The sequence below is a fragment of the Lutjanus erythropterus genome, chromosome 12 (genome assembly GCF_056507025.1).
Source record: "Lutjanus erythropterus isolate fLutEry1 chromosome 12, fLutEry1.hap2, whole genome shotgun sequence".
Taxonomy (NCBI): Eukaryota; Metazoa; Chordata; class Actinopteri; order Lutjaniformes; family Lutjanidae; genus Lutjanus; species Lutjanus erythropterus.
In genome coordinates, this window is record NC_139328.1 from 29,402,288 (window position 1) to 29,429,990 (window position 27,703).

The following is a 27,703-nucleotide window of genomic DNA, read 5'->3' on the forward strand; positions in this document are numbered from 1 at the left end:
ATTCAGGGATCACCAAAGTTTGAGAGGACTGTCATCCTGAGCACCATGTTACTATTAGGCTAAACTCACATTTTTTTCTTTGGGGTAAATGTCATGCTTCGTCATTTAGTGTTTAAATGTCAAAGAGAGTGAATATATATAAAAGGTAGCTCTTTAGAGACATATTTCTGAACATATGAAAATGCATCTTTATCTCCACCAGGCATTGTTGTGTGTGTGTGTGTGTGAGTGAATGTGTGAGCTATTGTCTGTTCTGTCCACAGGTAATCCCACATACTACTGGACCCATCAGCACGTTTATGACTGTACGCTCAAGCACCACTTAATAGTTACACTGATTCACATGTTTTGAGAAACCTTGAGAAACCTCTGTTATTGACTGCTCCGTTTGTGACTTGAGACTGCTGACTCAAATCACAAACAACTGCTAGGCTAAAAACAAAGCCAGCATCGCTTGTTGCAGGTCACATTTTTGGCCTTTATTGCGGCTCAAAAACGGTTTAATCTCATCTTAAACTGGAGCAAAAAAGGTCAATTGCATTCCTGAAATGTTATCCACTAACCTTAGGTACGATACAAGATGAATAAATACTCATTTTGTGAGCTTTTCCGCCATCATGACTGCAAGGGAGCCGCTATGCATCTGTGTGGTTGTGTCTGCTCCGACCTTTGAACAGACAACATCAAGTGAAAATTATTTAGGATTTCATCTTTTGTGAGTTTTTCTAAAAATGTAGATTTCTATATCTATTACATTAATATAAAGCTGCCTGGTTGCTTGTAATGTAATAAATAAATAACAATGTTTAATGTGTCCCGTTTATTGTGTCCTTATTAAGTTTATAGTTAAGTTACAATAACATTACACTGTTCTATGCCTCATAAAGAAAAATTAACACACACCTTATTAAAAACTCCACAAAAATCTATATAAGAAAACTTACACTATACTATACTATACAAACACATTACAAATCTCTGTTGGTTGTATCTGGAAGTTGTAATGGCACCTCCACCAAATGTGGAGATCTTCACTCTACTGAGTGTACTCTTAAGCTACAGAAATCTGTGTACGTGTGTGTGTGTGTGTGTGTGTGTGTGTGTGTGTGTGTGTGTGGACAAAAGTGAGCTGAGACACTTTGGTGTAGGAACCTTTATTGAAGGAGCTCTTACATCACTGCTGAGGTTTTGTATCCTCAGGTAAAAATATCTTCTTTAACACCACGGGTAGAGGCTGTTACACTGAGACTAATAGCACCACAGAAAGAAACAACAATGCAGTGACTCTGGGTCGCTGATTATGACAAAACTGAAATTGTGAAACTTACAACTGATAGGATTTAAAAGGTGTGTGTGTGTTTTTTTCTGTTTGTTTGTGGGTGTGAGGGGCTCACAGCAGGAGTCCCGTTAGGTTACTATTCAAGCCTTCAACCGTGACAGATGTTTCCTACCTCACTGAGAGTGTGTGTGTGTGTACATGAGTGTTTGTGTGTTTGACTGACGTCTTTCTTGCACAGAAAATAACGAACAAGTTTCTGTCATTCTGTCATTTGAACCAGTGAACCCGGCACAACTGTTTATGGGAAAGTCGCTCAAGGCTACACATGAAAATCACCTCCACACACATATACATGGACACACATGTGTGCTCACATACACACACACGTACAGACACACACACTCGGACAGAATCACACATACTGGGTCCAGCTGTTATGTCTTCATTAGTACCAGGTGAAGATGATGGGTTTGTCTGATGTCATGTCCTGCTCTCTTCGTAGGTTTGATGATCTAATAGAGCTTTGAAGTGATGTCGGCTGTGTGTGAGTTTTCACCAAGTATGGAATGTGTCATGGCTTTTGCCACAGACCTTTTCAATTTCAATGCTTTATAGGGACAAAACTCCAAAACAAAGTTGACTGGCTTATCATGCCAGCCTTCCAGCTAAACAATCCGGGCACTTGCCAAAGAATTTGTATGTTTTCAATTCACGGCTGCAACTAGTTCACTTATGTTGTTTTCATGTTAAATTGTGACTCCACAAATCCGACACCACTTGAAAGAATAGTAAGAGCTACAAAAACGAGTCCACATTAAAAGCCTTTACACAAATCCTTCAAAATGGCAGGAGCTCCGGTCCTGGAGAGACAGCAGAGTGAAGCCTTGGTGAGCCATTTTCAGTTCACACTAGTTAGTTGAAGTAAGTGAGAGTATGGGTCCAGATTTGTTGAAAGTGATGCAGGGATACAGAATACCTGAGTAGAAATCAGCCCCATGCATTTAATGGCTAGAAATTTACTTTGGTTGTGGCCAATATTGACTGCTCTCCAGGACCGAAGCAACAATGGGATTTCTTTACCCTAAACTTTGCTTGACAAGCAGCTATTCCTTCCAGATGCTCTAAAATGAAAATGCTTTAGGATAGCACCATAACTTGGATTGTGGTCTAATGGTCCCAGCCAGGTGGAAAGTGTACACAGCCTGAGATGGTCTGCCTTGGAGGCCTAACTCAGGGTAAAAAAGTCCCATGCCATTTTCATGAAGACATTTCCATTTGTCTGCCACACAATCATTTGTCGTTTTGTGACATTTCCTTTTTTTTTAAGTACTTGAACACAGTGTATGGTAAATGAGTGAGACTGATTATTCATAATGGGACTAAAAATCTAAAGCGTGTTGGTCCTGGTGTTTGGGGCCCAGCACTCAGGGCAAGGAGACCCTGCGGGAGACGGTTTGGTGGAAGACCCCGCGGAGCAGAGAGGGGTAATCTGGGACGCGGAACAGGTGACGCTGGGCGTAACTGATGTCGTCCTGCCGCCCCCTGCTCACCAGCGTGCGCAGGTTGACCTCATTGACTTGGCTGCCGACGGCGATGACAAAGAGCTCCACCCTGGCGTCTGCCACCTCACGAACACGCTTCTCCAGCACGGCCTCAGTGATGGCCTGAGATCTGCCATCAGAAAACAGGACCAGCTTTTTCTTGCCTCCTGACGTGTCTCCACGACCAGTGCCTAAATTCCTCATGCCAAATTGCAGGGCCTCTAACAAGTTGGTGCCATCGTTTTGGAAGGTTGCCTCTTCAGCGTGACTAGCCAGCTGGGTTAAGTTGTTGGTTAGTGCCTGCTCTATGCGGGTGTTTCGGCTGTACTGGCCCAGACCCACTCTGACATTGACACCCCTCTTTTTCTCGGCTGTCAGGAAACGCTCAGCCAAGCGGTGGACAAAGGTCTTGCTCGTCTCGAAGTTCTTCTGGCCCACGCTGGCTGAGCTGTCCATCATCATCAATATATCAGCGTTTTCAGAGAAAGAGACTGAAACACACACACAAGTACAATCATCTGATCAACAATTGTTTCAATTGGCTCTGTAAATGACTATAGGGTGGAAGATAGACAAACAGTATTTATACATTTTCATTTCACACATACATTTTACATGTTTAAATTATTGGCTGTTTCATGTTTTATTTTACAGTTATAATCAAGCAATCTGATTGGTCAACTAGACATTTAAAATGTGCTCACATTAGCATGACACCACACCGTGCTCATCACTAAAAATATTACTCCATCAAAAGAGTGGAGGGGGTTTTTTGAAGTGTTTTTATTTTTAGATAAATCATGAACCACAGTAGGCAGCTATTAACTGGAATTATGCTTTCCGCGTCTGCAAGTGCATGAGGATCTGTGTGCCAAAAACCTTGTCATCACAGGGTGACGCCGACCTACGACACATGTGGAGCGCTTCCTCTAAGCAGACTCCAGACATAGACTACGACCTCTTGATAGAATAATTAAATAAACTTTCTTTGATGATTATAATTTATGGTTCTTTTAGATTGCATTACAGCACTCTGGAGTTATTGTAAATGACTGGATCACAGAGACTCTGTTCAGCCTTGATGTTACTGGATGCCCTGGCATCCTCCATCAGCTATGCTGGAGAGTCTGCGACAGGTGCTGCTTACTTAAAAATACACGTGTACTTTCCTGATGTAGTACCTAAATTTGTCCCAAGGAAATTGTTTTTTTCGCAAGTATCTTAGTAACAGCAAGACTGAGCAAGCTAAGCAATTTTGTGTTTGTGTGATATTCATTCAGTTTGGCCAAAAAGAATAAAAGTGTTAGTATTAGCTCAAGTTGGCTGGCTGACTCAACAGGGACTAGAAATGGTCTCTGATGCTTGGTTGTTACTGACGGTCGACCTACTTGTTGGGTAGTAAACTAAATTTCAATACGGTACTGCCCCACAGTATGACTTCATTTTGTTAAAACTTTTATTTACTGGTAAATGTTGTATAATCGCAGTATTACACCTCATCGCTGCAGTGCCAACAATGACAGCAAAGCACACCCACTTCTGTGATATTGCTTAATTTCAACTCTGATTGTCTGTGAATCCTGTGTGTTTGTAGTATCTGATTATTTGAATGCACTTTAGACTAATACAGACAGAATGTGAGACAAGGAGGAAAAAAAAGATGTAAACCTATTATGACTGAAAAAGGAAAATACACTTACTGGGACATTTGTAGTCTGGGCACTTCTTATCTGGAGGAGAGAAAAATAAGGGGTACATCAGTTTATTTGGAGTTAGTACCAAATAATCATTTTATGGAAATGAACAATGATGTGTGTGTGTGTGTATGCATGTGTGTGTGTGTGTGTGTGTGTGTTTACCTTCACAAATATAGCCTATGAGCTTCTGCAGGAAAGTGTCCTCTAGCAGCTCGGCGTAGTTGTCCAGGATGAGGGGGAAACCTTGTTCGGTGGCCTTCGAACAAGATATGCTTTGGATCTGCTCCAGGTTGGGCTCACGGCCCGAGTAGTCCTTGATTCCCAAACTTCCCACCTGGAGATGAGGACAGAGGTTTCAGGTTAGTGGGGGCACATTGATATTTGAGGGTGTACGACTGTATCTATCTCAGTGTTTTGTTCTCACCCGCAGATTATGACCACAGAGGACATCGAGGGGAACTGGGTCTCTCTCTGTATTAGAGCGTCCGTCGGTGAGAACGAGAACGACTCGGTTCTCTTTCTGCATCTTCCTGATTGCGGTGTTCAGAGCTACTTCGAGGGCCTCGCCTGTGTACGTGGCCTCGGCCAGCCAGCGCAGGTCTTTCACCGCCCTGTACACACGCAGAAATTAATGACACAAAAATCTGTTTTTTTCCAAGAAAATCACTGACACATCTGCAAATACACTTATCTGCTGCTTTGCCAAGAATGAAATGAAAAGATGGATATCTGTATTGTCCATTAGAGTGACGTAGATGATAGCAAACTATTGTTGGGCAAACTGTTCTTTTCTACACAGAATATCAGTGAACTACAACATGCAATCATTCAGGCATACTACATACATACAATACCTTTTTAATATTGTGTATTCAATTGAAGGGCTAGTTTAAATCGGTATGAAACAACTAGAAAAAAGTCAGCTTGAGAAATGAACCCTTCTGCGCCTCAATAACGCACTTGTGCTGTTGGGGCCTGTTATGTTGGCTCACTGGTGTGGCGATTATATTGTTGATGGGCAGATATAAATAGGTATTCTACTTAAATTTGCAGGTGTATTTAGATTTTTTAGGTGGAACGCCATCCTGCCCTGACATTTTGGCAACAGCTAATTTTGAGTTAGCAGTTGGGCACACACCCATTGAATCAAGTTGTGAGCCGCCAGATTGCAGTGACAGATGGGTTAAACTGTATGCAGTGTGTAGATTGTGTTTCATTGTTGATCTGGCAACTTGGGTGATGTCAGACAAACATACAAAGCTGACAATTATTTCTAATTAAGTTTGAGGGCCATGTAAATTACAGGGGTTTCCTGGGAGAAACAACAATACAGGAAGGTGCTGCGGGATAAAGTTTGAGATGTTGCTAATTATTTTCCTCAGCTAAGCTGAATATGTTGCTGGCCGATTCCTGGATTGACTACAAAGAGATAAGACAAACAAGAGACACCACTGTTCAAATAAAAATAGCCAATATTGAGTTAGTAAATTAGAAGTTGCACTGTTTGTTCCTGGGGAGGATTATGAGCTTATTGCATTAGTAAAATACTGAAGACTTCCTTCCTAACACAGTCTGACTGATGTTAAGACTTAAAAGGGTTGTAACCAGAAACCAAACCAATGAAATCAATCCTCTGCAGCAGTGGTGATACTAAATCATTATGACGACAACATTACACAGTCAAAGAGCGAGCCAGAGGAGAGGCACAGCAGGCAGGGCTCTGGTTGCATGTGTGTGTGAACTCACTGTTTAAAATCGGTGATGCTGTTAATTCCGCTTTCTCCCATTTGGACAATTTCTTGGGCTTTTGATCCACTGTACTGGACAACGCTCACCTTTGACTCATTACCTGCAAACTGGAAAGAAAAGCATTGCATGGTGACCATGTGTTTTGGTCTGTTTTGTCTGCGAGCATGTGTTTTCTTCTGTCAACATTTCTGTGTCCCACCCATCCTGAGTAATTATATCCAAAGTGGAAGAGGAGAGTCATTGGAGAGACATAAAAGCAAGTTCCAAAACCAGAGAGAATATCTTTCATTCACACTTTCTATTTTGAGGTCTGTTCTCAGGGCAGCGTTTCCTAACAACTCAGAAAACAGTTTTCACAACATTTTTGGTATCATTTTGGATAAACAACACAAACCACAGAGGTCAAACATGGGTTATCCTACAGAGGCTTGGCAATGACGAATGGATATGAACTACTCTGCAGATGATGTGAAAGCCGAAGCTACATTCAGAGATGGACTTTACCTTGATCTGCTGGTCTTTAACCAGTCTGTCTATGACTGTGATGATAAAGTCCTTGGCGAGAGCAAAGTTTGAGGAACCAATACTCTCTGAGCTGTCCACAATGAACGCCAGGTCCAGAGGTGCACACTTACACTCTGGAGACATGCAAAAGACACACATAAACAAAATCATAACGAATCACAATAGCATTGGAGGAGGGCAGTTAGCTGATGAATCAAGTAGTCGATCAAAAGAAAATTATTTGCCAGGTATTTTGATAATCGATTAGCCTAATTCAGTCATTTTTGGATGAAAATAACATTTACCGATTCAAGCTCAGGCTGAACAATTTTGAAAAATGATCAAATTGTGATTTTTTTTTTGGACTGATATAATGCACTGACCCTTCCTAAGTCCTGCCCCTTTTTGCTCTGTGCCTCAAATTTTGGAGCTTTCAGCTTTCTCTGTTTTTAATATAAAAATGACATAGCGGGCCACATTTCAAGTTAGCTAATGTTAGCAAAATGCTACATAACTAGGTGGCTAATGATTAATGCAAATTAGCTAGCTAGTTAGCTTAGCTAGTTAGTTAGCTTAGCTCTTTCAACCATCTTCAAAATTTGGTTTTCTTTTCGACATAAACGAGCCAAACACATAGAATATATAAATACAGGAAACAGGAAAGGAAAAAATTTGTCTGAGGTACCAAGCTTGATGAACTGTCACTGGTGAAAAGGGGTGGGATTTAGGATGAGTCAATTACAATATGATTTGTGATGTTACATGGAATGATAATTTTTAAATAATTATTCTCCTTTTTTACTGAAAAGACATTAAAAGATTTTTGGTATGATTTTTGTGGGGATCTCTACCAGAATTGAAATTTCAAAGGAGAACATACTGGCTGTAGCAGTTACTATTACCTTTCCTTAATCGTAATCAACAGTAGTCTTAATCTCCTGAAACATCATGGTCATTTTATGTACATTAAATATATTACAGATTTCTCCTCTAAATGTCAGGATTTGCTGCTATTCTTTGTCATTTATGTTAGTAAATGAGTCTTTGGGTTTTGGGCTGTTGGTTGGACAAAAGAAGCAATTTCATCAAGACATCACTTTGGGCTCTGGGTCTCTCATTTTTCAAGATTGTACAGACTAAACCATTAATGGTGAAAATAATCTGCAGATTAATAGGTAATGAAAATAATCGCAGTAAAACATGAGAAACAATTATGAAGATGACTGTGTTTTAAATTCAGCACAAACTTACCATGGCACGCTGTGGAGCAATTTGGAGAAGATGGGGGAAAAAAACAAAACAAATCAAAGTTAATTAGTAGAAAAATACAAAAACACAACATAACCTGCATGACCCTCACATACTCCAGGTTTTGATTGTTTGTTTATCTAATCAGGCACTGAGTTGAAAAGTGCAAAGTGTTTGAGTAGAGTACATGTGGCTTTGTTTCTGCAAGCGCGTGTTCAAGTGTGCAAAAAGAGCATTTAACTTACAGCAGAGCTTCATGATGATATCCAGAATTTCACATTCCTGAGGAGAGGTGGAGTACAAGTTACAGTACGGTAATGCACTGTTAAATCACATTACATAACCTTTAAACACCACACAACCAGGTCCTAGACTGTTTCAAGTTGCTCCAAAATAAAAAAAAGAAAACATGACAGTGGGGATATTTTACTCAGAGGACTGGTCGGGTTTTTTTGGTCAGGAAATTTGATGTGAGGCTTTGGACTGAACATACAGTATCACTTTCAGAGTCAAATCTAGAGCAGCCTCAAGGGGGAATCAAGTCTGTGGAGTTTAGCCATCCTGTCCTGCGGTGAAGAAGAGGGCGAGGGTTCAGATTAAATGGACTGATTAAACTTTCTTTTTATACTCACATCAGTTCCTGGTGGTCCAGGAGGCCCAGGAGGTCCCTGAAGAGAAAGGGAGAAGGAGTGAGACAGGAAGATCGGGGGACTGAGTGATTCATCCCGCTGATAGATTAAAAACTGGCCAGACAAAAGCTGATTTGGTCGGACTTCAAGATGACAGAGCTAGCACTAGAAGTTTTTATTTTAACTGGAACACAAAAAGCGGTGATTCTTCGGAAAACCATTATTACTTTGACTGTGAACCACACTCCCTCACTCACTCAACCCACATCCACACCCACACATTTGTGCGCGCTTCTATCTTTCTGCAACAACATGTGAATCTTCCAAAAGTTCGTTGCCACAGCATTTTGGTTTTTTTTTTTTTCGCTCGGCTGCAGGACAACCATCTGTTTTGTTTTAACAGACATTAAAATGCAGTTTAAGAGCATTCTTCTCTGTGACAAAGACGCCAGAGTGACTTGCATGTGTGCACAAAGGAAAATGCACACACACACACAAGAAGAGAGACAGAGACGTTAATTGCAGACGGGAGAAAAGGTCTCGAGGACACATGACGCAAACTGTTCATAAGAAATATGCAGCAGAGACACAAGCCAGAGGAGAGGTGGAAGAGAGAGCAGGAAAGGGAGGAGGAGGAGGAGGAGAGACAGAAAGAATGGAAAGTGTGAAAGGGTAGATTCTGAGGCCTTGGAGAACATGTCTTCATGCACAGGGTTATATTTAGATTCAGTCTTTTCACACGATCCAATACCACAAGCTTCATTTGTAAGTTGGTGAAAGGAAATTACTCTGTCTTTCCTTCGTACTGTGAGTCAAACTAATGGGTGCATTTTTTATGTCTTAATATGTGGTTTGATGTTGAGTTGAGCTGAGTGAACTAACTTTAGCTCAGGTACAGGATATTTAAGGGATCAGTGGCAACTTCTACCCCCAGGTAGGGAAATACACACATACACACATGCATTTAGGATAATGGGACAATCTAAGTAACCAGCTGAAACAAAAATCATGACATATGTATTATGTTTTCTAAATTTTAATGCGCCAAAATATTACATATCATAGTTTTAAGTGTACCATGTGTTCATTCAAGCACCACAGGTGTTTTCATCAGGATGAGAAAACAATTCTTTCAGTGCATAGTGCACCACCCGATCGCACCTTGAGCCATGGGCGCCATCTAGGCTTGTAAATATTGTTTTTGTTTCATTTATTTGTCATTTTTATTTCTCATTTAAGTTTCATTTTTCAGTTTTCTTATTCAACAAACGGGTCTGCCAGACAGACCAATGTCAAGTTAAGTGTGCCTACAACTCATCGGCTAGCTACAGCCTTGACAATGATGATGATGACAGTGATTTATTGACACACATACAGACACATGGTGCATTGTTTATGTTTTTACATTGGTACTAATGAGTGGGACAGAACACGAAAAATGTCTATGTAAGCGCTGACAGTAAAGTATTATAATTATTATTTAAATTGGGGTGAAAACAAAGACAATTTGGCAGAGTATGTTGAAAACTGGTACATTTTAGTGTGTTACAGGTATTTCTCAGGACTTGGGAAACCCCGCTTGAAACCGGGACAATCCCAGACAAATTGGGACATCTGGTCACCATATGTAAATACTCACTAGAGCCCCAAATGTGCATTAATCCACAGCTGAAAACAGGTCCCAACAAATACAACTCTTTCTCCAGTCTGACAGTATATCTTTGTGATCCCTCTTTCAAGTCTTGAGGAAGACTGAAGGGGCTTGAACACCACAGACCGGCTGTGGATGTGAGAAATGATTGAGAGACTAACACACATTATTGGTTTTGCTGTTTGCATGGGATTCCTTCACGTTGACAAAAATTTATAATATCGCCAGACTTATCCTCTGAATGAATGCAAATTCTAAACAATTACATAATAGTTTGGAACTCCTGATTCTGCCACTGTGGCAGGAAATAATCTGACATTTGATATACACTAATAATACTGGCTTTGTTAAGAATAAAATCAGTGGCTGTATAAACATGTCATTTAAAATATAATTTCCAATTGAGTTGTGCTTGGCTAATCTTACGTTCACCATAACTTCAAACAAAGGCCATTTTCCACTTTAGATATTTACAGAAAAGAGTAAAATGACACCAAAATGTGAATGTGAGAGTAGGTTAAGAGTTAGAGAGAGGTCTACTTAGCATGTGTGGACAGCTGTCCCTCCAATGTCTCAACTTGCATACACATGCAGACAAACCTATAACACACACACAATCAGCTCATGCCACGGCTCCATGGTATTCTTACCGGTTTGCCCTCGGGTCCTCTGTGACCTTTGGCTCCTTTAGGTCCTGGAAGCCCTGGGTCGTTGTTCTGTAAAAGAAGGAAAAGGGTGAAGATTAAGTGAGAGGCCCAAACCTGTACTGAGTCTTTGTCTTGAATAAATCTATCTCAAACATGTTATACACACAACTACAATGCTTTACACACAGTATCCATGTTAAATGTACTGCCGTAAACATCAATTAGTGTTTGGCTGTAATGTGCAGTAATATTTCATGATAAGATGACAGCTTTATGTTTTGTGGGTGTGTTTTATAAATTAAGAAGCCCTCATATGACTGCAGGGGGGTGGTACAGCTATGTTCATGTGCTGCTTCTCTGCTCATCTTTGGGATCACGTGCATGTAACTGTATCTGCACATATAATATCCAGGAGTCAACTGAAATAATTTCACTGGCATTACAAACAGTGTTTTTAATCTTCTCCTGATGGACTTTGGCAAGAGTTCAATGTACTAACTGGCTCCACTTGCTACGACATCAGAGATCTGATTGGTTGACGTAGTCAGTGAAACAGTAAATGACAGACAGGTGGTTCATCCAATCACCTGCCAAGTGTACTTAAAAGGTGTCTGCCCCACTCCAAACAGTTTCCAAGGATAACTTCCCAGATGGTTCTGTGTAACAAACCATCTGGTGCGTCAGGTTAATGGAGGAAAGCCTGAGGATGTCATTCAAGTGTTTTTAATAGTGAGTGAGGGAATAGAGGTGACACCCAGATAACCAAACAGTGGGTAACCAATGCTCAGCTTGTAAAAACAACGTGGACCACCTGGTGGGATAGCAATGTAAATCTGGGTATCATCAGCATAAAAACACTTAAGCAGGGAGAAAAGTAATGGTCCTAAAATAGAGCCTTGAGATACCCCAACTGGAAAGTGTTTTTGTAGATTACAGTGTGTGTTCACTGGGGTTGGATGACATTATTGATATATATATCACAATAGAAATATATTGTGATAGTTGAGGAACATTAAAAATAAAATATCCAGATGGCAATGTCCAATTTAAAATGAGCAACCCTCATGTTCATAAATCTGGACTGTCGATAATCTACAAATCTTCCAGTTTCTATTTCCATTGTGGAAGAATTTATACTAGCATGCACTGAAGTTAAAGTGAAATTGAAAACGCATCACTGAATACGTGAAAAGTTCATGTTGTTACTGTCGTGTTTTTGTTTTCCTGGCTTATTTATTTTTTCATCATTCCTTTTTACTTTCTTCCTTTTCTGTCTTTTGCCCTTACGTCTTTATTTATTCATTCCATTTCTCCCCTTTTTATTCAATTTCTTTTTACTTTGGCTGCATGAAAACCCCCAAATGATGAAATACAACTAAAGTCAATATTTTACCATATTCCATATAGGCCTATGTGAAACTTCTAAAGGGCTGCAGTATACGTTACAAGACACATCGCCCTCTAGAGATGAAATTACCATATCAAAACACTTCCAAAGGGTGCAGTCAGTCTGAGAAAAGTCAAATCTTAGCTGAGGCCATATCTGGCCTGGAGAGAGCAGCCAAAGCCGCTGCAGCTGCTGAACTCTGACTACTGCTGATCGATATGAGATTATGATCCAGACTGTGGAAGTGAAGAGAATAAAGAGCTTAACACTGTAAATCAAGTTAGGAAAATTATCCCGACTTTAAAGTCTATGTTCCCAGAGATACTGTTACATAAACACATGATAAAGAAATGTGAGTATTTTGGTTTGTGGAGAAGACTGCAGACAACTGTAGAGAATTACTTAAATACCACGCATAATAGAATTATGCTCCAGAAATGGTTTTCCAAACGGCTTGAAAACACATGTGCAGGCTCAAAGGCAGCGGCTGCTGAGTATATAGAAAGAGCTGCATCCATTCTCTTCATCAAAAAAAAAAAAAAATGGTACAATAAGAAATGTGACTTAATGTCTGCAAGTCCTTGAGATTATTAAAAAAAAAAATTCAACCAGTTTTGTCCATACATAGTTAATCTCTGCTCTGCTTCAAATTCATTCTGATTGATAGTCACAAGGGCTGTCCCCTTATAACTGACTCAACAACTTCTCACTAAGAAGTTCTAGTCAACAAAGTTTTCATTTATCTGCTAGTCGCAGAAAAAGACACTTCAAACTTCATTTGGGAGCTGTGCCTTGTCATTGAGGACCAAAGTAATGTGATTGTTGCAACACAGACGTTTTCTCTTGTTATACTGAAGTCACTAACAATATACTAACAGTATGAGGGACTTGTACTCACTTGTTTACACTGCAAGTGCAGGAGCTATGGACTGCTAGTGCTGTGCTGTAGCTGCCGTTAGCTATGTAGTTAGTTAGTTAGCTCATTAGCTCGGTTAGTAGTCCCACTAGACTGGGACTGTGTCTCTGAGACAGATGCCACTTTGACAACAAGGAAGTCAGCACCAAGGCTTCGACCAGGACTCTGACACCGGGGACAACAAAGCCATGGTGGGTTCAGGAATGAGTTTGTAGCGAGTTAATTTGTTAGTATATGTCCACGAGTATTTGTTTCTGTGAGGCTGGAAGTTATTTATTCCCATGTTTTGAACAATGTGAGTTATATTGTGTTGAAATAAATTAATGCATTGTCTCAATGCTAGTTGTTCTGACCCATTCAGAATCATTATTGCTGGTAGCCCTGTAGCTCAGTTGGTAGAGCATGTGCCCCATATACTGGGACAGTGAGTCCTCTCTGCTGTGGGTTTGATTCCCACGTTTGTCCCTATTTCCTGCAGTTTTCCTGCCGATACAGCTATGAAAAGGCCATATATACATATATATGTATAAAAAATTATTACCACTTTTGCCATTAACATTTAACAGCTGGCTTGCTTCGTGGCCAACAATATAGGTTGAAATAATTGACATCATAAATGTGTGACGACTATTCAACTAATGGCTTGAACTAATGACCTGTAGTTGACTAGTAAAATCTTCTGTTGGGGGCAGCCCAAGTAGTCATATAAAAACTCATTTGTAGCTCGACATGCCTGGCAGAACTGAGATGCAAGAAGAGGGCAAGAAGGCAGGACGGTACTGTAAAGTCACAGATCAACACAGTAAGTAATTTTTGCCCTTTGATCTGAGGTGGAAGCCGACTCAAACCAGCTATTCTGCACTGCTGCGATAAAAGTATCTACCTACAGTGGATAGATATGAAAAAGAAGAGAGAGAGAAAGGGTAATGCCAACCACCTGGCTTTTAACACACACACACACACACACACACACACACACACACACACACACGCATAGTTGTTGTCAGCCTTGAATAAGAACACACACACGGTTCCAATTACAACATTCTCAAGTTCAAACACTGATGTATAGGACATGGTCCATATCATCCACATAATTACTAAAGCACATTTTCTGACCTTGATTTTATGGCGTCATATTTGAGGACATGTAACCAGATGTGACTGCGCGCTGTACCTTGTTGACTATGTGTATATTATCATTCCATAGTGTGTCAGCTAAAAAGTTAAATAGGTGGAAAAGTCAAAGGGTCGGTCTCCACCTTTATCTTCTCTGACACACCCCTGCCTATAACCTGCTGTCCCCTCTGGCCAGAGAAAGTGCAGGCAACAAACTACATGCCTGTGCAGTGTGAAAATATTTAAGCAATTTAAAATTAGAAATGCAGATGCTCAAAAAATCACAATGAAGCCAGTGGCATTAGATTTTCTGAGCATGTTGTTAGCCAGTTTGAGGTCTCATGATTTCAAAGTGGTAACAGTTTGTTCCACTGAACTGTCCAAAACAGTGAGCGGACCAATGTAAAACATGTGGGAACAAACAAGTGACTGTTCAGAGGAACAGATATAACGGCCTGTTGAAAAGAGAAAAAAAGATGGACGGATGCCCGAGAGGATAAATGGATTGTAATGGATTCATTTTTTCCACAGAATAGACAACATGTGGCATCTCATTATGTATTTTTATAAAGGACTTAGTCATGGACTGACCAATGGAACAGCAGCAGAGGGAAGATTAGTGATGGTTTGTTTATGGCAGTAGTTTATGGGATAAGCACTTATTCACTTTCGTGCAGGCAGTTAGATGAGAAGATTGATACTACTCTCATCTGTCCATATGAAGCTTTTAAGTATTTAAATACTTTTTGCATGAATTAAAGAAGTTTTAGGGTGTTAATTAGTGTGCTTTAAGGTTGCAGATTTCAGACAGAGTCAGACTACCTGGTCCCCCATGTTGTTGGTCTTTATGCTAATCTAAGCTAACTAGCTGCTGCCTGTAGCTGCATCTTTAAATAACTGGTTACATCTGGCATTGACATGCATCTTTGGTGATTTGATCACAAGCTGACAGCTTTAAGTACGTCAGTTCACATCTGGCGTAAGAATGCATCTCCACATGTTTCTCAAGGAAGCATTTGCGATCACATCACATCAAAGCTCTTTATGCAAATAAACACGTACATCATTTCTGTTTGCAAAGACCAAATGCATTGTTGTCCACAGCAGCAATATGTGTACTCTACCATTTCTTCTGTTGTGGCTTCTTCTCATTGTTTCTCACTTTATGAATGAGTACATACTTTCGCTCACGCTGAGAAGGCAGTCCTTTAATGTAACCCAGGACACACTGACGTACACACCACTGTCCGAGCGAACAGATCTCAGCACGTCCTCAATGCATCTTAGGTGCATTCATACCTGTACGTAGAGCTTTCCACGTACCCAAGATGCATGTTAATGTCATGTTAATGCTTGGTGCTAAAATACAATCAAAGTTGATGGACAATGTTTCCCGGAGAATGACTTATTATATGAAAACCATATTATCACCACCATCTTGCTGCTGCTGTTTACATTCCCCCTGATGTAAATTCAACAAATGCACTGCAGAGTTATTTCTTGGCTGTATATGTGTATATGTATATAAATAAATGAATATTTTAGGTTTTTTGCTTTCGGTATAGATTATAGCTGAAGATAAGCAGGAAAGGAGAGGTTGCCCACTGCTCCTAATGCAGACCGAATCTGGCTGTAAGTTGTACTTAGCATGATTGTATATGTAGCAATAAAGTTGAACTTTACCTTTATGAAAAGGTGCCAACAAAGTTACATATATTTTAAAAATAAAGAACATGTCAAGAGAATGTAAAAGTGGAACTCAAGCATGTGGGTGATTTTGTATATTTCAGCCTCTTTACTTCATACTGTACTTTCCAAATCTTAAGCACAAGTTTGCAGACTGATTGAGGCAAGGTGTTTGTTATTTACATTTCACCTTGAGAAAAAGCCAGAGAAAAAGTCTAGAAAAAGCCAATGAAGAAACAAACTTCAAGTAGCACTTGGAAGTTTTTGTTGATACTCCAAAACTGTTTCCTTTAAACAGACCCATGACATCCTACATATTCTGAATCACGTCATGTAATCAAACTGAGCATCACCGTCCTTTATCACAGCTGTGGAGTCTGTTACAGAGGTAGTGAGATATTTCCTGCATGCTGCTGTCACTACACACAGTGGGCTGACTGGGTGAATTATACCTCTGTGCTATAGTAACACAAAGTCCTGATGAGTGGTAAACTGAGCTGACAGTGTAAATCCAGAGCTTTACAATGTGGGACTCTGGAAGAAAAGAGTTCAGGCTGCACTGGTGTACACACAAGAGAAAAGTACAAACATGTGCAGAAATGTTTACGCCATGAAACATGGACCTTGGAAATGCAATAATTTCAATGTAAACACGACCAGGTTGAACCAGGGGTTGAAGCGTTAAAACTGGCACGCTATGTGGACACGGGTAACCACACATATGTGCTGTCTACACACACGCACACATGCACATTCACTCACGTACACACTAAAAGAGTAATGCAGTCCCTCCATCATTTCTGCTCATTTCCTGGTATCCTTGACAACGACATATACACAGCTGCATCAGCTCAACGCTCTCTTCCCCAGTGACACACACACACACACACACACACACACACACACAGAATGTGTTCAGATCTACTGGAGAAAGCATTTCCAGCTGCAGAACAGAAGGAGACTGTGAGAGCAAGATGGATGGACTGAGAACAATAAGTAGTAGAAAAGTATGTGGGGGGCTAATGCAGAAAAACAAAATGAAAGAGAGAAATGAAAAGAAGAAACACATTATTGTATATTATTATATGTGTTAAAAGAGCACAATAAAAAAGAAATATGTAAATGTGGCCATAAATCCACACATGTTACTCACATCCTGTCCGCGCTCTCTGCCAAGAAGGGATTGAGGAAAGATAAAATGTGATCAAGAGTGAGAAGCGACTCCAAAAAGGAGTTAAGACTCACATCGGGGCCTGGATCTCCGGGATCTCCCTCGTCTCCTTTGGGTCCAGGGGTTCCTTTGGCACCCTGAAGGTTGCACAGCAAATGTCAGAGTTCAAAGAGCGCATGTGGGCGGCACAGTCGATTTACACTGCAGGCAGTAAACTTCAAATATGTAGACTCATATTCAATGTGGATGTGTAAATCTAAAATACAAAGTAATATGTACACTCTTAGAAAGACGGGCTTTTAAAGGGTACCTCCTGGATGGCTGAGGTTCTACCCAAACCATTTGCCTCTGAGGAACCCTTTACTGAAGAAAAGGTTTGTCAAGAGTTCTTTGTTAGACTAAGGATTCCAGTAAGTAAGTTCATCCAAAGACTTCTTTTTGGAGTTGTTCAGGGATTTCAACTATCTATATATCTATATATCTATATCTATAACCAGTTAGTTATTTCTAAGAGTGTTGGCCAATTACTAAAACTAACTCAATGATAGTCATTTGTGAACATATCAGACCAACATCTGGTTTCTAATAATAGACGTTAAAACAGAAATGTGACAGAACTCTTACCGGCTCACCGGGTTCTCCGCGGGGCCCAGGATAACCCTGAAAAAGACGTAAATATTGAGGATATGCACATTCACATGTAGCCAAGTGTGCCGTACATGACATACATATATACATACTTGGAAACCATGACAACCTGCAGTACCATTTCCAATGACACCATCTTCTCCCTGAAAATCAGAAAAAGAGAAGCACTTACATAAACACAGAAACACATACACACATACACACACCTCATGGCGGGGAAAATGATGGATGGCACACAGCTGTCTCTCCCCCCTCTCTGTCTCCCACACTCACCCTCTCCCCCATCTGGCCTCTGTCTCCTGGAGCTCCTTTGATTCCTCTCGGTCCTTTGGGTCCCTGGTACATGAAAGGAATGATAAGATTAGAAACATATGAAATGTGACATGTTGAAAACATTTGGATTTTATCATATGTTTTTGAGTGTGTGTGTGTATGTGTGTGTGTGTGTGTGTGTGTGTGTATGAACAAACATGGTCCACATGAAGCAGAATGACTTTTAACTGATTACATAACGATGAGTTACTGCAATCTGGTGCGTGTTATTACAAGCCGATTGCCTCAATTGTGCGATTACAAATGTCCAGTTACTGAAAGTAATGGTTGATAATAGTTATAATATGCAAGACTGATGATTATAGCAGCTTTTGGATTGCAGTTGATACAGTAAATTACACATTTTTCTGGATTTTGGAGTTAAATCAGTGGAGTTACAGTTGGAGCTCTTTCATTCTGGGCTTTAAAAATGCAGGTTAAAATCTTGTGTTTCTCTCCAACATCAAATATTCATGACTTAGTAAGATTAATGGCATAATATACAATATTTTCCTAAAAAACAATGTATGGAGTTAAACAAACATGTTTAAACATAATCCCCCTAAAGCATCACTTATGACCTAGAAGTGTGTGGTGGTGTCTGTATCTGCAGAGACCCTGCCCTCGGCTGTCTTCTCCTGTTTTCTCATGTTTTGCTTTACTCGGGACGTTTCTGGGCTTCAGCCTGTTTGGCAGTAGTGTGAAGCCCCCAGCCAATACACTGCGCAGGTTTTGAGGTATGATCTCTATAAAAACATAGTAACCAATGGCTACTTCGCTCTCTCTGTCTCTTTCCTCTGCGCTCTGTCTGTGAGAGCTGCAGACAGAGTTTTACACACACACACACACACACACACACACACACAAGTAGATCAGACTGAGGATTGTTTTGGCTATATTCATGCAAAATCTGGCATTGTGTAGAGGTCTGGGCGTGTTTGTTTGTGCCTGAAAAGTCTAGCTTTCCTTTTGGACCACTTGAATTACAATATGCATAAAGATTGCTATGGAACCTTTGCCCAGTGATGCCAAAAATAAACTGCTTACCTCAAATTTAACACAGACAAAAATTGGTTTCAAAGCTTAGTTCTCTGTAACGTTAAACATTCATGACTAAATAAGGTAACAAAAAGTTTAAAAGAAAAATTGTAAAGAGTTTAACACTCTAAAACATAGCTAATTTCCTTCATCAGGAGTGTGTGGGTATAGTTTTATCAGATTTGATTAACAGTGACCAGCCCACTGGACTGTCATTAAATTCTGATTCAACCGCTGCTAAAATCTGATTGGTCTATGGATGTTTGTGACGTAAGTTTACCCACTGAGCTCCCTCCCCACCCACCTTGAAACAAGCGAGAAGAGTTAAGATAAAACACAGATGCAAAAGTCACATAATTTTGTTTTTAAGTAGGACCATATAAATCAGCTAATAGCAGGAAGCTGATTGACGAGGCTTTCAGGCCCTTTAAGTGTACAGAATGTATGTGTGTGTATGTGTGTGTCACATAAAACTCACTTCTGGTCCAGGTGGTCCTTCATCTCCTCTGTAGCCAGCAGGTCCGACCTTGCCGGACTCGCCCTGGAAAACAACAACACCACAGTTAATGAGACACCGTTAAAACACTTCTCCAACAAAAACAGCCACATAAAGCACACTCAGCCGAAGGAAAAAACTGGCAAAAGGTTTTCACAACAACCAGCGGCAACAAAAACATAGAGACATAGTCCTGCTTCACATTTGGGGCATTTTTCCATACTCTATACTTGAGTTCCCATAAGTCTTTGGCATTGGCAAACTGTTGCAACTCTATTTGATGGCTAGTAAACCAGAAGCTCCCCCAGCTCCCCGGCTGGGGCAGGGCCTTTCTGTGTGGAGTTTGCATGTTCACCCCATGTCTGCATGGGTTCTCTCTGGGTTCTCCAGCTTCCTCCCACAGTCCAAAGACATGCATGCCAGGTTAATTGGTGACTCTAAATTGCCTGTAGGTGTGAATGTGAGTGTGAGTGGTTGTCTGTCTATGTGTCAGCCCTGTGATGAACTGGCGACTTGTCCAGGGTGAACCCCGCCTCTCGCCTAATGTCAGCTGGGATAGGCTCCAGCAGACCGCAACCCTTACGGAATAAGCGGTTACAGAAAATGAATGAATGAATAAACCAGAAGCTGGCCTGAAATTGTCTCAAACTAAAATGTTAATTAATAAGAGGCGGATTATCACAGTTTCAAGGACTGTTGGATCTCACCAGAAGTCAGAGGTCCAACAGCCCTGAAACCACACCCAACAGTGATGTCACGGTGTCCTGGAGCACATTTCTACATCACTGAATCGAAATCAGAAGTTAAATCACTGGAGGTCAGCAAAACAAGATTTTCAGCCTCTTTTAAGGGATTTAGAAATTCTTTCAATTAATGAATATAATTCAACGAATTAATTCTAATTATCACAACTTGGGTCCCTTTTACATATTTTCTGTCATAATTTCTATTGGTTATGAAACATCTGGGAACACGGTGGCATCCTTGCTACAGTAAACTGAAGCATTAGTTGCTAGCTGACTTGGTAACTGTTAACTAGCTCAATCTGAATCTCTGAAGAATTTGTTGTTTGCATAGGATTTTTTTTCAGTGTCACAGGCTGAGTAATTCAAAATGGCCGCTATCAGAACAAGATCATGGTATGTTAATATGTGGTGAGTTAAATGTCTACCAGCATGCTGCAGTATAGACTCCCAGTAGCTTGTTTCACACAATTTTGAAAATGTTAACTCCAACTCCAACTTTTTAGGACAAATGCTTGTTTGTAATCAGGTCAATATTACAATAATCCCAAAGATCATGGCTGTGCTGAGACACATTCAGCCTAACTTTAGTCAAAGACTGGATGCATGAGGAAACAGAAAATTTGGCCCTGACAAAAGTGGAAAAAAAACCTCCTTCCAAATCTCTAAACCTGTCTGATTTACACATTATGTCTTGTGAATTTGACACATAATTTACAGTTATAGAAAACAAGTCATTGTAGTTTATAGAAGGAGCTTTTGAATTGGCACTATTTCCTGGCAAACAACAGCTGGAACCAGCTGCTGCATGCAGCAGTCCTGTCCTCAGAGTGAAGTCATCAACTCTGCATACTGGTGAAATGGAGCAAAATACTTGAATGTGTTGATGCGTATTAGAGTGGCAACAATTAGTCAATTAACTGATAAGTCGATCAAAAGAAAATTAATTGCCAGTTATCTGGATAATCAATAAATTGTTTCAATCATTTTTCAAACAAAAGTATCAAAAATTGCTGGTTCCAGCTTCTTAAATATAAGAATTTGCTGCTTTTCTTTGTCATTTATGATATTAAATGAGGAGTGTTTGCATTTTGGACTGTTGGTTGGACAAAAGAAGTCATTTCAAGACATCACTGTGGGCACTGGCAAATTTTTGACATTTCATAGACTTAATGATTCACAGATTATCATGAAAATAATTGGCAGATTTATCAATAATGAAAATAAACATTAGTCACAGCCTTAATGGGTAATGACCCTGCTTCCAGTCTTTGTGAAGCAAGGCTAAATCACAACTGGACCACATCTGTACAGTGGATACACAGAGCTGAAATTAAAGGGAACATTCAGCACTTTATATGTTGATGTTCAAGAGTTCAAGAATTTTCCTGCACACTGAGCCAGGCAACATTGCCTACATGTACCACGATGCATTGCAAGCAAGCTTGTGACTCCCAAGCCCATGTTCCTGAGTTATAACCACCCTAGCCTATAGTTATTACTTTGTTGGCCAGAAAACGACAAAAATACTTATCTAGCACACCCCCTGGCTACCCAGAGGAGGAGACTAGAAACCCAAGCTGAAATAGTCTGTAGTTCTTCCTTAACATGAATGACATCACTGGATGCAGGAAGAACAACAGACTTTGCAGCAGAAGAACTTTGTTTTCTCTTTTATTAAAGCAGGACTGAGGAGTTTAAGGTTTCAACTGACTACATTTACCATCCACGATGACTGGAAATGCAAATGAAAAGTGCTGAATTTTTCCTTTAATATTGCTCTTCTAGTTGACAAGTTAACGTTAACAAAAAAAAGCTATGACAAAAATATTGCTAAAATAGTATATTAAGTGCTGTACACTGTACTGCAGCTTGACAGTGTTTAATGAGTGTAAATGAAGTCAAGCACATTAGTACATGTGAGGATACGTTTTTTCCCTGAGTGTATGAGGTAGGCCTGACATGTCAGTTATTCCATGTTTGCTGTACTCTTCAGTTCAGTTACTATTCATTCAGCTCTGATGAGGAAAAGGAGGCAGCACAAAAGAGCCATTCAAAGTTCTGACATCACGGAGGTTACCACAACTAACGCTTGTAACGTATTATTATTATTACACTGGCTGGTGCCTTATTAAGAAAACCATACTGAGGCTTTGGCTGGAGCAGACGGAGAGAAGAACTGAGTCAGAGGGGAAAGAGTGAGTGTTGATGTTCCCAGGAGGAGTAAAGAGCTGAGAACGAGAGAGGGGAGATGGAGCATGCAGGAGTGGGCAGCACTTGGGGCTCCAGCCAGATTCGCCTCTGTTCAAACTTCTGCACAATGTACTCCCCCGCCTCAACGTGAAAGATGGATGCTCACACGTGCACGCACACTCGGGCATGAGCTCCCGTCTCCAACTGGAAAAAAAAGGATGCTGCCAGAGAGAAAAGTGGGTGGTTCGTACTTGGGGCTGTGCTGCCTCCTGAAACTCTATACAACAGGCTAAGCAACAGTGGTACTGTACATACTACAGCTCCTGTGTGTGTGTTGATGTCAATGTGTGTGTTATTATCTTTGACTGTGTCTTACAGGGTCTCCGTTGGAGCCACTTGAGCCCTCCCTCCCCTGTTCTCCGCGGGGTCCAGGCTCCCCCTGGAAAGGAAAACAACAAATTTATAATGCGATCTAAAGGCTTTTAAGACAGTAACAATAGACAAGTGAAGCAGACAGAGCCAAGTTTTAACAAAATTAAATCAGTGTTTACATGGGAGCAATACAAAAACTGTATGACTGGGTTGCACCAACAAGGATTCATTTTTAAACCAGATAAAATCATGGTTTAACTTTAAATCATGTTGCACCAAACTTTTAAACTAGCTTAAAAAGTTAATGGATTAGGTTTAAACCCCTCAGTTTAGTTTTTACTCTAAACCTAGATTTAATTTAGCTGTATTTTTTTTAGCACTAAAGCTTTAAACTTCAATTTAAGTAGTCAGTCAGTATTAACTTTAAACGTATAATTGAGGAGGTCTAGTTTTTAAAATGGCTGCCTTTTTGAGATGGATTGAGCAGCTGCCAGACAGTCTCTTTTTTCTTTTGTGTAATGTTGATCCATTTTTTTCTATTATTTGGCCTTATTGCTCCATTTAATCAGCCAACAAAGGTTGAGAAATAAAGGTTTCTCTGCCAAGCCATCATAACTGGGCTAACTAACTTTTAGCTGGCTAGCAAACAATGTGATGTTTTATTAACTTTTTAAACAATGTGATGTTTTGTTAATATAGAGCAGTTAAACAGTTTCGCCCCCTCTATTTTTGGTTTACATCAATCCATTGGAATCACTAAACAGAGATTTGCTTTGCATTGTGCAAAAAAGCTCTGTTTCATTTTTAATTTGGATTTACTCATTTAAACCTAGTTTTCCTGAACTCTGAACAGAGCTCATCCTAGACTAAACTGATCTCTGGATGTGCAAAACAGTCCATGAGTTCCATTGAGGTCAGTTGAGTAAGCCAAACGGCATTTCCCATGACGTTTTTGGGAGGACGTGCTTGAGTGACTGGGGATCCACTCCTCATCCGTCCTCCATCCTTATCGTCACTCACCGCATCTCCTCTTGGTCCTCTGTTTCCACGGGAACCTTGCTCCCCCTTCTCTCCAACTGTCCCCTACAAGGGATTCAAAAGACGTTAACACATATTTTGGTGACATTCTCACTCTGACAAAGTCAATATTAATCCTATTTACTTTATCGCCGCGAGGTCCATCCGGTCCTGGTAGGCCCTGAAACACACACACACACACACACACACACACACACACACACACACACACACACACACACACACACACACAGCAGGATATTAGACAACCTGTAAAGATCACAGAGTAGATGATTCTGGCGTTGTCAGAAGCTTTATCACTTACATCATCACCACGCTCTCCTTTGTCCCCATTGCCTCCTGGAGGGCCCCGTTCGCCCTGTCACAAGAAAGATATTTACAGATGTATCATATGTCCTGCTTTGTGTGATACACTTTGAACAGATCTCTCTTTTGTCATCGTTCTTTCTTTCTCTTTGCAGTGATTCACCTGAGGTCCCAGTTGGCCGTAGTTTCCAGGCCTTCCTTTTTCACCGTCTCTTCCAGGATCTCCCTGAGATAAGCGCACAATGTCTTGTTAGAGACCAACGAAAGGCTATGTAAAATCTTATTTAATCTGTTTTTTTCATATCATACTTTTTCTCCTTTCTGTCCATAGGGACCAGGGTCTCCCTTTGGTCCAGGATCTCCTTTCAGGCCCTAAAAGCAGAAAACACAGACACAGTTTCAGCACATGATCATAAGCAGCTGAAGCCAAAACACTCAATCCTGGAGGCCGCGGTGAATGTACTTATCGGTATCCATGTGTGTGTTTGTTTACAGTGTGACTATATGGCTTCATTTAAACAACCTGACAGCAGAGAATGTAAACGAATCAGTGATTAACAGCCAACGGCCTCGGCCTGTCTGGCCCCGGGGGATCCAGACGCAGGGCGTGATGCTGATCAGAGCCGCGCCGACAGCGACGTTCCTAAACATGCAACTGTCGCTAATAGCTAACCTGTAAACAGTGTGGCTGAGCCTCAGGCAGATACGGAAGTGGCCCGTCTGTGTGTGTATTTGTGTTCAAAAGACATCTGAATAGAAAGGCGCATAGTGTGTTTGCAGTCCTCAAACCTGATGTCACTGTCAGAGTGTGTTAATGTCTAGAGACTGTGTCCATCTGGTTGTGATTCAAACTGTCTACAATGTGTGACCATACTGTGAGCTCTAGACGACAGGGGTGGGGAATAACACAGAGTTTAGTTTTGATCTGATAGTAAGTAACACAAGGGCCAGGATTACCAATATCAATACTGATATTGATATTTTTAATTATTAAAATCAGCTGAGGTACTATCAGAGAGTATTATGTCATGATTCATGAGGTGAATGACTATTAACAGGTTACTTAAGAATATATTTTAAATGCACAATATGAAAATTCTGCTGCTGGGAGTTTGTCACATTAAAGCAATAACAAAAGACAGTCTGAAGTGAAGTAGCGTGGGATCATGGGAGTTGTTATCCTCACTTTTAAACCACCAGAGCTGATGAAAATCTATTTGACACGAATCAGTCGGAAATTGTGTTCATGACTGACGTAATATTTAAGTTTTATTCTTGTTACATTTAGTCATGTGTACTGACTTCCTTCTCCTTCTCCCTCTCTCTCTCTCTCTCTCTCTCTCTCTCTCTCTGTCTCTCTCGTATCCCGTGTTTTCCTAGATGTTATAGCAACTAGCTAGCAACGACTAGCAGAAAACACATCATTACCTTGAATAAGTTACGGATTTCTCTGCCTTTGAACATTGTTGGAAACAGGTCCATTTTTACTTTTGTATAGTTCCTATTGATGCTAAAAACAATACTCAAAACAAATTAGCATAAGTAGCATTGATATTTTGGAGATTGATCTCCCCACCCCTACCAGGTGGTGCAAGACCCCAACAGTGGGATTATTCTTAGATTGAGAAATACAACTCACGTCTGATCCAGGAGATCCTTTACAGCCAGGAAGACCAGCGAAACCAGCTTCACCCTAATGAGGAAAACCAGAGGGACGTGTCTTCAGACTACTCGGCCAAACAAGCAAAAGAAAGACAGTCAGACAGCCAGAGATGTATTGTTTGGATATTCGGGTGTGTAACTCACCTTGCGTCCATCAATTCCATCCCGTCCCCTGAGACCTTTCTCTCCCTGGGAAAGAGTGACAGAAGAAAAATACAACCATTAGTTTTCAGGGCAATCACATACACATACATACAATCACATCAACAGGAGAACATCGCTCTGAAGACCAGACAGCTGCTCACCTTGTAGCCTTTGTGTCCTCTTTCACCCTACAGAAAACACACAGAACATTAGTCAGCCATTGTACAGCAAAGTAATCAAATACTGAATCTTGTTTAAGTATGCTTTTTGTATTTGTGTGTTCTGACAGCACCTTTTCTCCTCTGCCTCCACGGTCTCCCTGTGAACAGAAACACACATAACAGAATTATCATCATTGCACGCAGCACAGTAATCGAGTCAGTGATCTTCAACAGATAAACAACATGAAAAATTATAAATACTCCCATTCTCACGTCTGCAAATGTTTCCTTGCTTACATTAGGTTGTTTCCAGGTTGTAAACATTTATGTGATGCTAAACAGGTGGATAAGTGGCTTGTCCTTTCATTTTTTTTTCATATTGGAAAGAGATTTGTAAAGAGGGAACAAAACTGTAGAAATTAATTGTTCTTGTGTAACATTTTACCCGAGGAAAAATCCAGTGGTGGAACAAGATTTTTTACTTGAGTAAAAGCAGAAATACTATAGTCAAAAAATAATGTGTAATTACACATAAGAAAGTCCTGAATTCAAAATGTTACTTAAGTTAAAGAAGTGTTATCAGCAAAATGAACTTAAAGTATAAAAAGTAAAAGTATTCACTAAGCAGAATGGCTCCTATCACAGTATTATATTTTCACACGTTTCACATGATCTGGTAATTCTGTTTTTATTACATGGCTTTGTTAAATACTCAATTCTGATTGGTCAGTTAAGCTTTTGCACATGCTAAGATCTGTTTTTTCTGAAGAGCAGACCGTTGTTATGGACACAGTTCTGATCACAGATCATGAATTAATATTTTGTCAAATTATTATTACTATTATTATTTTTTTTTAGTAAGGAGCTGTCAAATAAGATAATGCACCATGAACAGGTCATTATGTTTCAATAAACCCCTTCAAGGTGATTCAAGACTGCTCCAGTTTGTGTCGGGGTCCTGCATCACCCTTTCAGGGTTTATTTTGCAATAATGACCCGCCCACTGTACGTTACCCCTTACTTATCACTAACAAACGCATGTAAGTGCATTTTAATGTTGTTGTTTGTCAATGTGGAGCCAATTTTAGATGCTTTGTATAGTACTGGATAGATTAGTAGTTTAGTAATGAATCATATCATGTGAGGATATCATCTGTTTTTATGTAAAAAGTAACCAGCAACTATCAAAATAAAACATGTAGTGGAATAAAAGGTACACTTTTTACCACTGAAATGTATGGGAGTCAAACCACAAAGTAGCATAAAATGGAAATACTCAAGTAATGTCACAATTTTCCTGAGTAAATGTACTTAGTTACTTTCCAACACTGGGAAAAATCTTAAACTTACAGCACATGATTTAAAA

At 40.2% G+C, this 27,703-nt stretch overlaps 1 protein-coding gene across 1 annotated transcript in view; it reads right to left on the bottom strand.

The window, feature by feature from the left end:
• Positions 1 to 1,138: 1,138 nt before the first annotated feature.
• The window catches only part of col6a1 (collagen, type VI, alpha 1), a 32,770-nt gene continuing 6,205 nt past the window's right edge, over positions 1,139 to 27,703 (bottom strand). The window contains exons 11-35 of the mRNA XM_084731795.1: positions 26,469 to 26,495; positions 26,338 to 26,364; positions 26,177 to 26,221; positions 26,010 to 26,063; positions 24,680 to 24,742; positions 24,534 to 24,596; positions 24,369 to 24,422; positions 24,189 to 24,224; positions 24,047 to 24,109; positions 23,031 to 23,093; positions 19,701 to 19,763; positions 18,146 to 18,208; positions 17,965 to 18,015; positions 17,849 to 17,884; positions 17,299 to 17,361; positions 10,949 to 11,014; positions 8,651 to 8,686; positions 8,264 to 8,300; positions 8,022 to 8,030; positions 6,771 to 6,904; positions 6,264 to 6,373; positions 4,942 to 5,128; positions 4,680 to 4,851; positions 4,521 to 4,550; positions 1,139 to 3,311 (exon numbers count right to left, since the gene is read on the bottom strand). Of these exons, the coding sequence (XP_084587921.1) occupies positions 2,704 to 3,311; positions 4,521 to 4,550; positions 4,680 to 4,851; positions 4,942 to 5,128; positions 6,264 to 6,373; positions 6,771 to 6,904; positions 8,022 to 8,030; positions 8,264 to 8,300; positions 8,651 to 8,686; positions 10,949 to 11,014; positions 17,299 to 17,361; positions 17,849 to 17,884; positions 17,965 to 18,015; positions 18,146 to 18,208; positions 19,701 to 19,763; positions 23,031 to 23,093; positions 24,047 to 24,109; positions 24,189 to 24,224; positions 24,369 to 24,422; positions 24,534 to 24,596; positions 24,680 to 24,742; positions 26,010 to 26,063; positions 26,177 to 26,221; positions 26,338 to 26,364; positions 26,469 to 26,495 (2,160 nt within the window). The 3' untranslated portion in view covers positions 1,139 to 2,703. The remainder of the gene's footprint in view (positions 3,312 to 4,520; positions 4,551 to 4,679; positions 4,852 to 4,941; positions 5,129 to 6,263; positions 6,374 to 6,770; positions 6,905 to 8,021; positions 8,031 to 8,263; positions 8,301 to 8,650; positions 8,687 to 10,948; positions 11,015 to 17,298; positions 17,362 to 17,848; positions 17,885 to 17,964; positions 18,016 to 18,145; positions 18,209 to 19,700; positions 19,764 to 23,030; positions 23,094 to 24,046; positions 24,110 to 24,188; positions 24,225 to 24,368; positions 24,423 to 24,533; positions 24,597 to 24,679; positions 24,743 to 26,009; positions 26,064 to 26,176; positions 26,222 to 26,337; positions 26,365 to 26,468; positions 26,496 to 27,703) is intronic.